General features: G+C 40.5%; 1 protein-coding gene across 6 annotated transcripts in view; it reads right to left on the bottom strand.

Annotated features, from left to right (window-relative positions):
- The window catches only part of RBPMS (RNA binding protein, mRNA processing factor), a 167,662-nt gene that overhangs the window by 53,487 nt on the left and 96,148 nt on the right, over positions 1–18,027 (bottom strand). For all 6 annotated transcript variants that reach the window (XM_070408341.1, XM_070408342.1, XM_070408343.1 and 3 more), the window contains exon 5: positions 5,337–5,487. In XM_070408341.1, coding sequence (XP_070264442.1) covers positions 5,337–5,487 — 151 coding nt within the window. The remainder of the gene's footprint in view (positions 1–5,336; positions 5,488–18,027) is intronic.

The following is an 18,027-nucleotide window of genomic DNA, read 5'->3' as shown; positions in this document are numbered from 1 at the left end:
GCTCCCCCCTCCCATCCAGGGTCAGTATTGGATAAATGGGAAATTCCAGTGATGTCGCAGGAAAACTAGGAAATGGTCTGATGAGTCATAAACGGCTATGTGCTTATAAGTTTTTAAAGAGTGTCCATTTAAAAGCATGTTTTTGCTTTTGTGTGTGTGTGGGGGGGGGGGGGGGCGGTGAGGAGTGCAATGGAGGAGGAGACGAGTGAGTAGAAAGGACAACTTAACTTGAAAATTCCTTGCTGGTAATTTCAAACCTGATGGTGCATCAGAATCACTGAAAGAGCTTTTAAAAATGCAGAGCAAATGTCAGAAAGCTCTAGAACTTGGCAGTAATTTAGATTCCTGTAGTCCAATGCCAAGAATTCTGATTCTATGGGTCTGGTCTAGAGCTTTCTGACATTTGCTCCATAAAATTTGAATTGAAAGGGGGAATCTATGGAGTCAGAGTAAAGGCTCTGTGAGTGCTGGCTACCTCCACCCTCACCACTATGGGGGACAAAAGGCACAGATATTCTGACATGCACATATTAACAGTAACTGAGTACTCATTACCTGTCCCTCTTCTAACTTACATATGTCAATTAATTCAATTCTCACAACCCTATGGGAGATGCAATTATTATTGCCATTTACAGATGAGACACAGAGAGTTTAAGTAACTAGACCAAAGTTATAAAACTAATGAAGTGACAGACCACAATTTAAATACAGGCTCTATCATTTGATGTATTAGTCTGCCGTAACAAAATACCACAGGCTGAGTGGCTTAAACAATAGAAATTAATTTTCTCAGAGTTCTAGAGGCTAGAAGTTCAAGGTCAAGGTGTCAGCAGGCTTGGCTTCCCCTGAGGCCTCTGCCCATGGCTTGCAGTGCCTACTTGCTGTGTACACACATGGCTTTTCCTCTGTGAGCACATTCCAGGTATCTCTTTTTCTTCTCATAAGGACACCAGTCATATTGGGCCCACCCTAATGGCCTCATTTTAATTTACTCACCCCTTTTAAGGCCTACCTCCAAATATGGTTACATTTGGAGCTACTGGAGGCTGGGACTTCAACATTCGAATTTTGGTAGAATGCAATTCAATCCATAACACGTGAAGACTATGTAATCTCATGCAAGTTACTGAACCTTCCTATGTCTCAGTTTCTTCAAATGTAAAATAGTGCTATTGAGAATCAAATGAGATAATTCATGTAAAATGTTTCAGAGTGTCTGGCACAGAGTATTATCATTATATGGTTGAGAAAAACAAAAATCAGAGTGATGGTGAGTTGCTCTGTTTTCATCTCTTGAGTACTTACACTACAGAACACGACTTTTCTGTACAATCAAATGGATAATCTAGAAGAATTTTATATAACACTAGAGGCCTGGTGCACGAAATTCCAGTACTCGGGGCGGGGGGGGTCCTGGCTTGTGCCCTCTCGCAGTCCTGGAGCCCGCAGGGGATGTCCGACTGACGGCTTAGGCCCACTCCCCGTAGGGCAGTCAGACATCCTTAGCACTGCCGCGGAGGCGGGAGAGGCTCCCACCACCACCACTGCACTCACCAGCCGTAAGCCTGGCACAGGGCTTCTGGCTAAGCTATGCTCCCACTGTGAGAGCACACTGACCACCAGGGGGCAGCTCCTGCATAGCAACCGGTCATTCTGCCATTTGGTCGATTTGCATATTAGCCTTTTATTATGTAGGATAGCTTTTCTACATCTCTTACTTTCTTTCTTCTAGTATTTTCCTTACTTTATTATATACAAGAGAGTACGAGAAGGGGAAGCTCAAATTAATAAAAATTTAGTTAGGGAAATGTACTACTTTCCTGAGATTGTATGTGAACTTTATTAATCCTTTCTCCTAATTTGCAGATAATTGGATACAGTCATACAGCGATGATACCTCCTAAGATCAATATCTACTTTTAACTATTAGGAAAGAAAACAACTGAGTGCTTTTTAAAAAAATTAAGATTGCCCTGGCTGAGTAGTTCAGTTGGTTGGAGCATCATCCTACATACCAAAAGATTGTGGGTTTGATTCCTAGTCAGTGCACATACCTAGGTTGCAGATTCGATCCCTATTGGGGGTCAAACTGATTGATGTTTCTCTCTCACACTGATGTTTCTCTCTCTCTCTATTTCCTTTCCTTTTTCTTTAAAACTAATTTTTTTTTTTAAAAAAGATTGTACTTTACATTTGCCTAGTACTCTACATATATTACAACCATTTAATCTGCAACACAATCATATGGTGTTTTATTTAGCTCTATAATCATGAAAAGGTATTATTCCCTTTCTATAGTTGAAGGAACAAGACCATAACAAGGTTAATTTTTTTAAGGTCACAAAGCTTGACGATTAACTGGCAAAGTCAGAACTCTCACTGACATCTTCAAGTCTAAGACCAAGGTTCTCCACTGAGGCCACCATCTCTGCCTTGGCAAGCTGCAATACCTGGTTTTCTCAATCTTCACGCTTACCACAAACAGAGCCAGTGCTCAGCAAATATGATGGTTTGATTTGGAGCAATCTAGACTAAGCTGCAAGGAATCTTCTATAGCCTTTGTAAAAGCCGAGTTTCCTAACAACTATCACCAACCTCTCGGGCTGAAAGCTTTTTAAAAAATCTGTATATTTTTTATTGATGTTAGAGAAGCATTTATAAAAAACCTCTCCCTAATGGCCTACAACAGAGACACCTATAGCGTTTTTCCAACTCCCAAAGTCTATGATTCCATGGCAAGTCTATTCCTGACAGGCAATTAAACCGTTCACCTAGAGCACCAATTGTGTGCAAATATAACTGGATTCGCCAGTTCAGAACCACCACTGTTCTTAGTCTGCAGTATGCTTCTGGAAAGGCGACAATTCTGTGTATATGACAGGGAAGTTACCAATTCAAGAGGGAATGGTAATAGATGATAAGGTCAATCTGAGTCACAGTGGAACTGCTGTTTGTCAAGGCCTCTATGTCGTAAAAGGAGCTATATTAAGAAAAATCATGCTAACTTTTATTTTCTCAAGAATATACGGCTTGTTGGATTTCTTTTTTTAGTTTCAAGTTTGTTGTGCCATGAGCAGACAGGCAAGGGCTGTTTTTTGTTTAAAAAATGTGTTTTTATTGATTTTAGAGAAAGAGGAAGGGAGAGGGATAAAGAGATAGAAACAATGATCAGCTGCCTCCTGCACGCTCCCTCCTATTGGGGATCGAGCCCACAACCTGGGCATGTGCACCAACCAGGAAGTGACTTCCTGGTTCATGAGTCAACACTCAACCACTGAGCCACCCCAGCAGGGCTGACAGGCAAATTTTGACCCCACCATAGAAACTATCTGAGCACTTCTGAGTTGTCCTGTACACAGGGAAGGGAGGTAGGCAGAGGGGGCCAAAGCAGTGTCTAAACTCAGCTAAGTTTTCCTGTGACTTCAGGGATTTGTGGATGTTTGCTTTGTTCATCTCCATTGCTTCTGTGTACCCTGCTGTGAACTGGCTATCACCTTGCTGGCTATCTGTTTCATAGAGCTGCTGTAGCAGACTTAGAAAACATTCTGACTTCTCAGAGAAAGCACTGTATAAAGAACTGAAAGGGTCAAGTATGGCAAGCATTCCACTTCTGTCTGAGGCAGGCAATTTCTCCAAAAAGTAGAGTTACTCTAGGTCCGTAGTCGGCAAACTGTGGCTCGCAAGCCACATGTGGCTCTTTGGCCCCTTGAGTGTGGCTCTTCCTAAGCCTTAGGAGTACCCTAATTAAGTTAATAACAATGTACCTACATATATAGTTTAAGTTTAAAAAATGTGGCTCTCAAAAGAAATTTCAATCGCTGTACTGTTGTTATTTGGCTCTGTTGACTAATGAGTTTGCCGACCACTGCTCTAGGTTATCTTTTCTAAATCAAAGTATCCTACAAATACTCTTTTCTGATGCCTTAATTAAGAGAAAAAATTTTTCAGAAAAAAAGTCATACAAATGGAATAATTCTGCAAGTAGCTAAATTAAAATTTTTTTATTTAATATTTATAAATTTATGCAGTATACAAGGTACTGAGCTAGATGCTGTAGGGATACAGAATTATGAAAGAAATGTCTATACATACTCCCTTAGTGCCCCTACACCTTAAAATGAAACTTTCTTTTAGATTTCCTTTCCAAATAAAGATTTCGTTTCCCTAGGACATGGAAGAACAATTTTTTTTCTCTGTTATCACTATTAATTTTCCTGTGTTCAGAAAAATTCTAGAACACACTGGGAGAGAAAGTCTTTCATCTGTTAGTTTCCACCAACAAGCAGCAGCTTTCTCAAGAGTGACTGAGCTACAGAATGACTGCAACTTCCAAAGTAACCTGATTAAATCTGACAGGCACATGACAGGGGAAGAAAGGAGCCCATGTGATCTTCAATTTCAATAAGAAAAGTTGGAACATATTGTCAGAAAGCGCAGGAAGGAGATGAAGATCATGTGGTTTGAGAAGAAGATGAAGAACGAGAGTATAGGAATGTTCCAAATAACAGCAAGTCATTTGGGATTCCTGAATGCCCTGCCATAGTTAATCACACACAGCTATGCAATGAAAGGACAAGTTGAGGTCATCTCACGTCGCACTTCTGCTAGTGATTGAGCTTGAGAAAGAAAATTAAGACAATCTTTTCAATCAAACACCGAAATTGTAGCCTGGACATTTAAGGATATAAGCTCATGAAGTGGGGTAAAATACTTGTTTAGCAATTAGTCAAGTGTTCATACTCAATTAATTTAAAACAGAAAGCCCCAGATTTCCTTAAATCTTTACTGGCATTAGTTTGCTGGAACTGATTGGTTCAATATATAAATGATTTGTTGTGTTTACTTTCCCCCTGAGATTTATGACCAAACTGTTCTCAAAAATAGAATAAATTTCTTAATATCCGCTTCTTTCACTTTTAACATTGTATTTTCCCAAAACCGCAGAACTGATGTTCTCCAACGAATGAAATAAAGTGATTGCTGAGAACTAACTGTCATGTCCAAGAATGGGGAAATAAAAAAGGGTTTACACTCCAAGGCAAATAGGGAATACTCACGATAAAGTTAAGACCATTAAGGAAATCTACAACACATCCAAATTTTATAGTTATAGCTCTGATCTAGCCGAACCATCATTTGAGACAGCCAATCACAAACAAGACAGCCGTATCTGGAGTTCGGACAGCCCGAATAGGCAGCCTCTCCACAGAACTCAACATCATCCTCAGCCAGCTCCGTCCCATGGTATGCTCTCACATGCAGCACATAAGCTAGTCTTAGTGATCCATTTTTCGTTTTTGTTTTCTTTAAAAATGAAAAGTAGATCCACTTACATGGCTCTCTGGCAATGAACTGAGGTACAGTGTTGGGCAGAGGAGTACTGGGGTTTGGAGTCCCTACTAGTTTGTTCTTGGCCATCTTCGTGTTTGCCTTAGCAAACTCTAGTCGTAGTGTTTGCGGAATTTCAGGATCGAAGCGGATGCCCTTTGGAAATAAAAGAACAAATGGAAGATGTTTTTATTTCCTTAGAGTCAAACCGGAATGATGACAAAATAAACACACCAGTAAATCCTGGCCTATCTGAAAAAGAAAAAAGTCAGCAAGAGCTCTCATTCTCGCTACTTTGCACAGAATGCATGAAAACTCATAACCCAACAAGTCCAGAAAGCCAGGGAGATTTCATTTATTTCTTTTTTAGTTACATGGGTTTTCAACTCTTCTTCATGGCTTTTCCTCTTGGACAAAAACTTTCAAATTCAAGTGTTAAACTTAGACCAGCAAATTATGAGCACAGATAAACACTTCAATTAATGGTTACCAGTAAGAGTAAAAAGATTAGTGTAAAACCCTGTGCAATACTAGAAAGTCTAACTCCTGAAATATACTAAAAGGCCCAGGCCTGACCCACGTACTGACACTGACTTAAACAATGCGATTCTTCAATGCCTCAGCTTACAGAGGGAAATTCCCATCCCTAGCTAACTGGAGAGCTTTCACAACAGTGACGCATGTACTCAGAGTTACTAAGACAGGAATTAAACAGTTTTAAGATTTCAATATCACAAGTATCATTTAATTTCAGTTGCCTTATAAATTTATATAAAATCTAAATGTCTTGATGTGGTTAAGTCCTGATCTTGATTATAGCTGGCTTATTAGCTACACAGAGAAACAACAGATTGTATGGGCCAGAGAGAGGATAGTCATTTCAATTGCCCTGACCTAATTATTTCAGTTTACCTAAAACAAAAACATTCAATGAAATAAATCACATACACTATAAAATACAAGATTTGCAGTGGTTCTCAACCTTCTTAATGCCACGACCCTTTAATACAGTTCCTCATGTGGTGACCCCCAACCATAAAATTATTTTCATTGCTACTTCATAACTGTAATTTTGCTACTGTTATGAATCGTAATGTAAATATCTGATATGCTATATGTGTTTTCCGATGATCACGACCCACAGGTTGAGAACCGCTGATTTAGGGCAAGATAAGTGTATTTTGCCCCTCCTCCCACCATCCAAGAATGCCTCCATTGCTAAGCATAACAAATCATTTCATGACACCTATGTCCAATAACCGGCATTCTGAACACAAACCATATCATCAAAAAGATACCCCAGTATAGTGTATAAATATGCACCAAAATCAGATTTAGGTCCCAGGTTTGTCTGTATATGTTTTGGGAAAGAAGTTCTGAAAATGACTATCCTAAAGAACACAGGTAGGCCTGTGGGCCCCAAAGCCCCCTCTCTTCTCCTTGATTAGCTTGAAGAAAAACAAGAGCAATTTCCACAGGAAATTAGGAAGAATCTCTGACTCTGCTGATCAGGATGAACAACTGAATTTCACAGGCTTAGTTCCAAAGATGGGAGGAAGAGCTTGTGAGTGGATGGAAGCAGCAGTAAGAGAAATAAAGTGGGCGAGAGAGGGAAGACAGGTCCTCTGAGAGGTACAACAAAGGCCAGAGCCTGACCCAGATGTCCTGGTGGGTGGAATTTCTCTGTGGGCCTGATTTAAGATTCTCTTAGAACAGTGTTTCTCAACCTCTGGCCCTTTAAATACAGTTCCTCATGTTGTGACCCAACCATAAAATTATTTTCATTGCTACTTCATAACTGTAATGTTGCTACTGTTATGAATCGTAATGTAAGTATCTGATATGCAGGATGGTCTTAGGCAACCCCTGTGAAAGGGTTGTTCGACCGCCAAAGGGGTCGTGACCCACAGGTTGAGAACCGCTGTCTTAGAAGAAACCAACTGAAGGTGGCAAACAGGTGTGTGTGGCGGGGGGCGGGGAAGAAAGGGACTCTCGTTGTGCAGCCCTAACCAACAACAAAAAGTGAAAAGAAGTGCGTTATATGAGACAGAAAAAAATTATTTTAACTGGTCTCAGTTTTTGTTTTAATCTGGGAAACCTTAGTATTATATTGCTAAAAATGTATACAGTATAAGGAAAAAGAACAAAGCAAAATTCTGAAGCAGTGTTTGCTCCCATCCACTCTACTTAAGAGCATTTTATTCTATGAGCACTAATATCACAACAGAATAAACATTTCTAAACATGGACCCGAAGGCTGCGGTCTTTCTGGGAGGCAAGCGCAGTCCGTGTGTCATTTAAAGTATGCTGTGATAGAATTTGCATGTTCACATCACTCACCCTCAGGCACACATGTGACAACCTGCCATCAGTTTCAGTATGTCCTCACCAGCACTAAACTCCATGAACCTCTTTATGAAGAAGCCGCTTTTCTAAACCTGAGCCACATCAACCTGAGCACTGTGGCCTGGGCCACTGCAATGCAAGGAGAACATCCTGGGACCGGTCAGTCCTCTGGAGCTTCCAGCCTCAGGTAATGAGGCTGCATATCTGAATTTGATGCCTCAGCTTTTTCACTGGTGTTTCAGAGTCAGCTGAGGCTCCACACATGTGCTTGCCTCCTACATAACCTAAGCTGGTGGCTCAGGTCCTAAAACACACCAAAGGGAGTCTCCCCCACCTCCCACCCCCCTCTTTACACCCCTCCTCCACTGAGAGAAAATAGCACCACCATCATGTTCCAAATCAAAGTTCCAGCTCCTTATTAAAAAAGCTAAGAAGTTAAAATGACCTAATTTGTTTGGCAGCTTTTTCATAGGCTGGAGGCTTAGAATACAAGCCACATTCCTCTGATATCTTTAGCAGCAATACCGTATTTGGTAATCAATATCCTGCTCAGCTCAGTTTCTATCCATAGGGATTAGCCAAGCCCAAAACATTTTAAATGTTCAAAGATGATGAAGAGGAGGCAGAGGGGGTGGGGTAGGGAGAATATGGAAGAGGAAGAGATTTAAAAGGGGGAGATAGACAAGGAGGAGACGTGAAAAAATACCTTGTGCTTTTAATTAAAGCCTAACAAGATTATTTTCTGGCCACAGTGACTTCACATTAAATGCTGTCAGGATAAGATGACTGCCAACTCAAAACTGTGCCTCTCAAAATCAACTTTTTTACTCTCTTGCCTATACTTCACCAAAACCCATCTTATAATGAACTGAAACTTTTCCATGTGTAAATGTTGTCTTCTTTACAAGGTGAGCAGAAAGGACAGTTTCTGGACAGCAGTTATGATATCAATTTGAGAACAGTTACTTAGAAACAACCCAACCTGACAGGCTACAGGGACAGCCAACAATCTTCAAGATAGGCCTAAAGCATTGTGACCAAACCAACAGAGGTTCATTATGATCCTCAAGAGCTGAACTCCCTCCCTAGGGCCAACTCTGGGAGGTATAGACACTGTTGACAAATACAGTATCCTAAGTAGTCTAGTATATTTAAGAGCAAACAAGAGCAGTTTCAAATACATATGCTTATGTATTATGGACTGAATGCTGTGCCTTCCCAAAATTCCTATGTTAACCCCAAGGTGATAGTAATTGAAGGTGGGGCCTTTGGGAAGTAATTAGGTTCGGATGAGGTCATGAGGGTGGGGCCCCTTTGATGGGATCAGTACCCTTAGAAGAAGAAATACCAGGGATCTCTTTTACTAACAACACACACCAAGGAAAGGCCATGTGAACACATAGTGAGAAGCCGGTGGTCTGCAAGGAAGGGGGTCCTTGCCAGATACTGAATCTGTTGACAACTTGATCTTAGACTTTCTAGCCACCAGAACTAAGAAAATTAAATCTCTGTTGTTTGAGTCATCCAACATATGGTATTTTGTTACAGCAGCTGGAACTGACAGAGACATCACGTTAACACAGTTTCCTTTTTTGAGCCATAGTTGCTAAAATACCTCTAGTATTCTCCCTGAAACTTCTGTGTTTCCACATAAGCAAACCTCCCTCCTTTTCTACCAATCACATCCCCAACCCCACCTTTCACCTTACTGCGGGTGACTCAACCAACAGGAACAGTTTTATTTAACAACTTTTGTAATGCCTGGTACGTGTGATCACTAGAAGGCCTCATGATTCAATCTCAAAAGCTACAGAAAACAATTAGAGACACAAAATAAAATTGAAGTTCTGCATTTACTGAATCTGTTGACAACTTGATCTTAGACTTTCTAGCCACCAGAACTAAGAAAATTAAATCTCTGTTGTTTGAGTCATCCACACTACAATGCTCTAAACTCAAAGAAAGTCAGTTATTGCATTCAAGACTGTTCAGGGAATTTTAAAAAAATCCTTTTTCATTTACATATAAATACAGCTCAAGAACTACTTGTGAATAGAAAGGTTAAAAAGACCATTTTCTGGACTTAGGAGACTGGAACAGACCAGACATAAAGCAACCAGAGCCTCCCTGGAAAGAGACGTTGATTGGGATGGTTTTTCTGTTGGTCCTGGGAAGGGTACCAGAGGCCTATGTCTAGGTTCTGTGCCCTTACTCCCATGACAATAGCTGACTATTTAAGGGACAGATGCTGCCCAAAGTGACCAAAAATGCTTTTCTGTTCTGAAGATTTCAACTGTGAATGCAGAGCTATAGAAAATGAAAGTGGTTGGAGCGGAGTCACATTAATAGTCTTCCACTAGAGAAAACATCTCTGAACTCCTGCTACTGAGGTCTTCAGAGCTGTCCTGATGTCTGATGGAATCTTGTCAATTCGGTACATGCTTCAATTCTGTGAGCTACCAGGTATCCTAGTGTCCTTATGAATGGTTCTACCGTTAAAGTTGGTTTATTAATCCTGGACAATTATTTTAGGGACAATAGAAGCATTCATTAGAGAGAGAGAAAAAAAACAGTCAAGAATAAAACAAGGCTATATGTATTTACTAAGAAATATGCCCATGGTAATATTATGTTTAAAAAAAGGTACTTAACAATGTTTAGTAGTCTTGGGGGGACTCTGTATATGTGTGTGTGTATGAACACATTAGTCTATCTGTGTTGTGTAGGCCCAGGAATGTTTATAATGTGACAACCATCCTGTTAACAGTGGAAACTTTGGTGGTGGTGGTGGGGATAGGAGAAAGAGGGAACGGGACACCATGACTTCTATTCTGTTTAATTTTGTATTGCTTGAACTTACAAGAGTGTATAATTTATAAATTTATGATTTTTTAAAAAGTGTGAGAGAGCCAGAATAAGTCATTTCCTCTGGAGTACTAGTAGAGCCAGAGCAGATGTAGGAGTAGTAGACATGATAGACACCAGGCACAGAGTATTCAACCAGCTAGGTTGGTGTTTTTTTGTTAAGTTCTTAAAAATACTTTATTTTGAAATAATTTCAGACTTTTAAAAAAAGTTGCAGATGTAGTATAAAGAGTTCCTTTGCCCAGATTTGCCACACAAACTTTTATTTTCCCCTCCTTGAAGAGGTTTAAGAATAAGTTGAAAGGATGATGCCCCTTTACCCTTTATAGCAGCGGTTCTCAACCTGTGGGTCTCGACCCCTTCACAGGGGTTGCCTAAAACCATCAGAAAACACATATATAATTACATATTGTTTTTGTGATTAATCACTATGCTTTAATTATGTTCAATTTGTAACAATGAAAATACATCCTACATAGCAGATATTTACATTACGATTCATAACAGTAGCAAAATTACAGTTATGAAGTAGCAACGAAAATAATTTTATGGTTGGGGGTTACCACAACATGAGGAACTGTATTAAAGGGTCGAGGCATTAGGAAGGTTGAGAATCACTGCTTTATAGTCTGATTTCCTAAAAATATTGACATTTTTTAAGTGTACAGTGGCTATTTATTTTGTACAATGACCCTCAATTTGGGTTTATCTGACTTCTTAATTAGATTCAGGTTATGCATTTTTGGCAGGAATAAGAGATTTGTATCAATCTCAATGCATATCATGATATCATTTTTGTCTTATTACTAGCAATAACTAATCAATTGTCAAGTTTCTCACTGTAAGGCTACTAGTTTCCCTTTTTAATTAGTAAGTATCTCATATAGGGAGATATTTTGAGACTATATAAATATCTTATTTCTCAATAAACTTTCACCCACAAATTTTATCATCTGTTGATGATTCTTACCTAAAGCAATCACTACTACGGTGGTTGCCAAATGATGATTTGCTAATCATTCCTTCTGTATTTATCAGTTTTTCTCCTCTAAGGAAAAGCTTACCCTTCTGCTTCGTTTACTATCTACTCATTAATTTGTTCATTAATTCACTCATACATCAGTGGTGATTCATAGCTTATTTTACTCTAGGATTTATAATTTATTATTATCACTTGTTTCGGTGCTAAAATTTTCTAAGATTTACATGTACATGCACACACACACACACACACACACACACACTTTCCCATCTACATCTATTTCGATATATTAAAAACACAAGTTTGTACTGATAGTTCTAATTCAAACCCAACACAACTGGTTAATTTTAACCTTCTCTTTCTGTATTTGTAACTCCTTCTCTGAATGTTAGTTCACATTATTGACTATACATTTATTTATTTATTTGCTCAATACAGGAATGTATACAAAGTAGTTTCAGAATTGCTAAACAACATCAACAAACCACTCCCCCAAACTAATCAACTAATTGACATTATTCATCTACAGTTCCTTTTGTCTTTAGCCTAAAAGTAGCAGTCAATATGTATATTTAAGAATTATTTGGGTTAGTTCTCATGGGCCCTCCTCCCCCTGTTCAGTGTAGCTGTATTATTCATTTGAAATAGATTCATCTATTTCTGTTTATACTCAGTTTAAGGTCCTTCTCCATCCTTGTCTTCACGTTATTTTCTCTTTACCTATGTATTTACAACAGGTAAAATTGTTTTACCACTTAAAAAGTTAAGGTTAATTCATCAACTCATTTCATCTTTGTTTACTCACTTATGACTAATTTTATGTATTTGACTAAAAGCTGAGGACCCAGAATTTTAACAGCAACCCCCCTCACTTGCTGAGACTTCTGATATTGAACCTTTTGAAAGAAGATCTACACTAATAAAAGACAAACATGCAAATTGACCATACCTTTGCTACACCTTAAGCCATGCCCACCAGCCAATCAGAGCAATTATATGCAAATTAACCCAACCAAGATGGCGGCCAGCAGCCACGGAACTGGAACAGGCAGGAGGCTTGGTTGCCCCAATGATGGAGGAAGCCAAGAATACCTCCTGCCGCGGCCAGCTCTGAGCTCCACTCAAAGCAACAAAGTTTCAGTTATAGAAGGCAAATAAACCCCAGATACCTGCTTTCAGCCGGCCGTGGCCACGGAACTGGAACGAGCAGGAGGCTTCCCTCCTGCCTGCCCTGGCTGGCTCTGAGCTCCTCTCAAGGCTACAAAGTTTCAATTATAGAAGGTAAATAAATCCCAGAATAAAAAAATAAATAAATAAAGGAGAGGCTGGGCGCTTCCGTCACCGGGGGGCTTGGCCAGCCTGAAAACGGCCCTCAGCCCCTCATCCAGGCTGGCCAAACCTCCATGGGGTGAGGGTCCCCACTGGGGGTGGGGGGGCTTGACCAGCCTGCAAACACCCATCAGCCCCTCACCCAGGCTGGCCAGGCACCCCAGCGAGACCCCCACCCTGATCCGGGACACCATTCAGGGCAAACCAGCTAGCCCCCACCCATGCACCAGGCCTCTATCCTATATAATAAAAGGGTAATATGCAAACTGACCCTAACAGCAGAACAACTGGGAATGACTGGTCACTATGACACACACTGACCACCAGGGGGCAGACGCTCAATGCAGGAGCTGCCCCCTGGTGGTCAGTGCGCTCCCACAGGGGGAGCTCTGCTCAGCCACAAGCCAGGCTGATGGCTGCCAGTACAGCGGTGGTGGTGGGAGCCTCTCCCGCCTCTTCAGTAGCACTAAGGATGTCCGACTGCAGCTTAGGCCTGCTCCCCGCTGGCAAGTGGACATCCCCTGAGGGATGCTGGGCTGCCAGAGGGATGTCTGACTGGCAGCTTAGGCTTGATCCCCCAGGGAGCCGGCCTAAGCCAGCAGGTGGACATCCTCTGAGGGGTCCCAGACTACAAGAGGGCACAGGCCGGGCTGAGGGATCCTCCCCCCGAGTGCACAAATTTTTGTGCACCGGGCCTCTAGTTCTAAATAACCAAAGGTTTTTAATGTCATTTATTCTAGTTAATTTTTAAATTTCTGACTGAAATATATTGAAATATTTTTTAAAAAAGAAATGGGGGGAGGGGGGGTAAAGATAAACACTACTGTAAACAAACAGCTCAGTATGTGGCCTGAACCCGGGGGGAACGGGGCATTCTCAAGGCTGAGCTGTGCTTGATGCAGGGCTTCTGGTGAGTCCTGGACCAAAAACCTTTAAAAAGTGACGATATGGGCAAATGGAAAATGTTTAAGAATACTACTCCATTTGGATGAACCACATGAAACTACTGGAACCATTCATTCCACTGTCAGTGGACTCTGCTCTCCTTTGACAGATGGTCATAAGTCTCCCACCTCTTTTAGAATGAAGGGAATTTCCTATCAAAATCTCCTGGCATTGCATACAGACCCTGTCCTGATACCCTAATCCAGGGGCTCTGAGGCATAAAATGAAACTTTATTTTTTTGGAGACTAAAGGTATAAAGTAGCAGCAATTTCGTAAGATTCAACTTAATATGCTGAAAGAGATTCTTATAAGCTTCTTACTGCCCCCTTCTCCAGGCCCAATTACAACTGAAAACCCACTTCTGCTTTAAGGAATGCGGCACATCCAGAAAACCCTGCCACCCAGGCAGGTGGCTATGCTGAGTATAGTAACAGAATTATGCAACCATCACCACTATATATCTTTAGAATACTTGGGTACAAGTTTTTACATGGACATGTATTTTCAATTCTCTAGGAGTGGAATTGCTGGATCACATGGTGACTATGTTAACTTTCTTAATGAACTGTGGAACTGGTTTCTGAAGTGGCTATACCATTTCAATCCCATCACCACTTTGTGAGGATCCCAATTTTTTTACATCTTGCCAACACTTATTACTGCCTTTTTTATTTTAGCTATCTTAGTAGGTGTAAAGTGGTATATCTCCTTGTGGTTCTGATTTGCATTTCCCAATGCTGTTTCATTTGAAAACATTTTGTTAAAGAGGGCTAAGAATACAAGCTTTCTATTTTCAAATAGCATTTGATCACAAGGAAATAACCTGGGAACCACAAATTTTTCAACATAAAGGAATGAAGTTGAAGAAACTTGTACTTTTTAGAAGTTAAAAACATAAATTAGAAATATAAACTTTTTCTGAAAATTGATAGACATCGTCATTCCTATCAGGAACTATGTAGGTAAATACATATTTTAGAGATAGTTTGAGGTCTCAGGAGACCAAATTATAGTTACAGTTTTCTGTGTACTGTCAGCTTTCTCTTCTACAGGCAGCATAAAACATCCAATCAAATGAGAAACAGACTCTAAGCAAGGTATATGCAGAAGTTTCCCCAGGAATCTGAAAACAATCGTCACGTTCAGTTGGAACCTTAAAATGACTCAGTGGCATGCCAAATAGAAACTTGAATCTGGGTAATCTAACTGCTGCAGTGAAGTGGATGGGGCTTATTCCAACACCAGAGTGGAAGGAAGTGAAAGGAAGAGCTGCATGTTACACATATAAATAGATAAGGTGACGGGAGGAAAAGAAATGGGGGGTGGTCAACGCTGCAATTTCAAAAATTCCTCCCAACTCAATACTATCGCGAAAAATGAACAAGTAGAAACCTTCTGCCATCTACAAACTTATCATTGTATCATACATAAAAACTTGTGATGCCCAAACATTTTTTAAAACACACACACAAAACTATCTGTGAGCAAAGATGACAGAAGTGGGAGGCTGGCAGAGAACTAGATTCTTTGCTAAGTAGTAGAGGGTTATCTACATAAAGCATGAAATTCACAGGATTTATTACTGAATTTTTGGGATCTCCTAGCCTAGTGTTTTCAACCATGGGTTACTGTCCTCACTCTCCCCTCCCCGCACCCTCACACTTTTTAGGGACATCTGAAAATGTGTGTGTGTTTGGGGCTGTTATAAGACTAAGGGCCATACCAGCATTCAGTGGGCAGGCTAGGATGTTAAAGTCCTACAACAAGCAAGATATTCCTACACAAATAAGAATGATCTCATTCAAAATGCCAATAATCTCCCCAAAACTGAGGAAGACATTAAAATCCAGAAAAGTCAAGTAATCCAGCTAAATTCATAGTTAACTGACGAAAATCCAGAATTTAATTTTGGTTCCTGTGATTGTGCGAGTGTGTGTGTACGTGACAGCTCTGTGAAATTCATTATTTTACAAAGACTACATTATTTTCAGATAATAATAGAGGTCGTTGTTCAGTTTCCACTGTGCTGAAATTTAGGTAGACATGGGTTCCAACAAGGAATGAACAAGTGAGGAGAAGAATCCGTCAGATGTAAACCGTATTTCATACTTTTCCTAAATAAGGGCATTGCTTGCAGAAACATCAGAACTGTTAATACAACAGCCTGTGCTGCTGGGTCACTGCCCATTGAGAAACTATCAGACTAATTATGCCTTGTTCTTTTTCTTATTCAACTACCTCCAAGTGCTTGCCCTGGATTTATCTTAGAATAATCTACTTACTCACTGTCCTCCTCGCCTAAGCAGTCCTTTGAAAAGAATGTGTCCTTCTCCATTGGTGATGTATCTAGATTATACTTTAAGAAAGAGCCCCTTGTCCAAGAGCTCTCTGTGGGTCTATGTGGCCATATGGGCTGAAGCTGGGCTGTAAGTACAGGTACAGTTCCTTGCTCCATTGCTTAATTTAACAGTCTTCCAGGAACCATTAGGTTTCTTGATGTCTTACAGCCCCTTGTTTTTAGCCCCTGGAATTAAAAAAAGTATGTTTGTTTCTAAACCAGATGTTCTATAAAACACGATGCAAGCTTATCCTGCTCTGAAAGTTTTACTGACAGAAATGCACGACCATGTCTAGCCTAGAATGTCTCCCGAGGTTTATTCTTGACTTCAGCCTACATATCTTCTCCTCTGATAATATTTTATAACAAGCTCACGTCTCTGAGTGTTGTAACAGAATCAGCTTGGCCATAATTGCAAAACCCATTATCATCTCTCACTAGCCATCTTGGGTGTGGAATAAAAGGATTTTAATAATATTTCCTAGTGACTAGGCCACTTCCTAAAATAGTTTAGCCTTGGCTTCACTTTTTTTGTGAACAAATGTTAGCACTCAAATTGACACCCTCTCACCAACAAGCCAGACACCTATGGTGAAACCTAAACTATTTGGCCTAACAATGAAATGAGGAAAACCTTGTTTCTACCCCCCGCCTCCCCCGCCCCCTCAATCTAGAAGGCTTTAGGAAAACACCTAGGAGATGGGGGATTGATCCTCTTTTACTTATTGGTGAACATCTGAAAATGTGTGAGGGTGTTTGGGGCAAGGAAACGGGTTCCCCAGACGTACATCAACTGTAGTTAATATAGTGACTATTACAAAGGAGACACCCCAACTCAAGGTCACAACCAATTTTAAGTGGAAGCTCCCCCAAATAAGAGGCTTAAGTTGTGGCAATTACAAGTGTGGGCTTGGGAGTCTGCCTGTCTGCAATCAAATCTACCTCCATTGTAAATCTTGGACATGTTTTTTTAACCTTTCTGTGCCTCAGTAGCCTCAACTATAAACTAGAAATGGTAACAGTCTATACCTCACAGGATTGATTGTAAGAAAAAAAAAATGACCTCTTCTTGCCAATGGTTAGATAAAGGTCGACCTGTGATAAATACTCCTGTGGTCCAGTGCTCATCAGCTAAGGAGGTGCTTATCAAACATGAACTGAGATAAGGGTTTTCTCCTTTGGACTTTCTGGAAAGGTGCTTCTACCACTTGTGAAAGAGAAGGATGAGATTCATACGCAGCTCTGAGAATCCCCCAGACGGAGTGCTGAAGCAGTAGGCCCCTGGAGCTGCTGTCTGAGCTGGTGCTACGTAGTTTCAGAGAATCCTTTTATTAAACCTGGTTTCACCTCCCCCACGGGGAACTGAAGCATGTCACACTTCTCCCACCCACTTCTGTTGATTCGCAGTCTGAGTAGCTCTTAGGGGGACTGGCTGGTAATGGCAGAGACTGGATCCACTTTGTAGGAGAATTAGGGAGAAGTACTTCAGAACTATCTGGGTCTTCATTTGACTTGCCCATCCACCCCAGCTAAATTTATTTCTAAATAAATTATACTTTATTATAATATACTAAAGTATACTTTTTGTTAGCCAGCCACCCCCTGTGTACACAGCCATGCTGCCCTGGGAGAATCTGCTTTGTATAGGATGACTATAAATTCCTGACAGGGGCTTTGAAGCAGCTATAAACTCAGTCTTTAACATGTCAACAGAATAGGAGTCAAACAGAGTTTATTTTCCAAAAGGTTATGAGGGCATGGTTATTTAAACTTCTGCCACCATTTTCTCAAACTGTCCTCAGAGAATGATTGAAAGACCTGGGTCCTGACAATGTTAGGAAGGGTATGGGATGTCTCCACTTCAAGCATGGTCAGTTACCCATCAAAGCA

This window comes from Myotis yumanensis, unplaced genomic scaffold (assembly GCF_028538775.1).
Source record: "Myotis yumanensis isolate MYYU_CA2020_CCGP unplaced genomic scaffold, mMyoYum1.0.hap1 SCAF_3, whole genome shotgun sequence".
NCBI classification, from domain to species: Eukaryota; Metazoa; Chordata; class Mammalia; order Chiroptera; family Vespertilionidae; genus Myotis; species Myotis yumanensis.
This window is presented reverse-complemented; position numbering and strand designations above follow the sequence as displayed.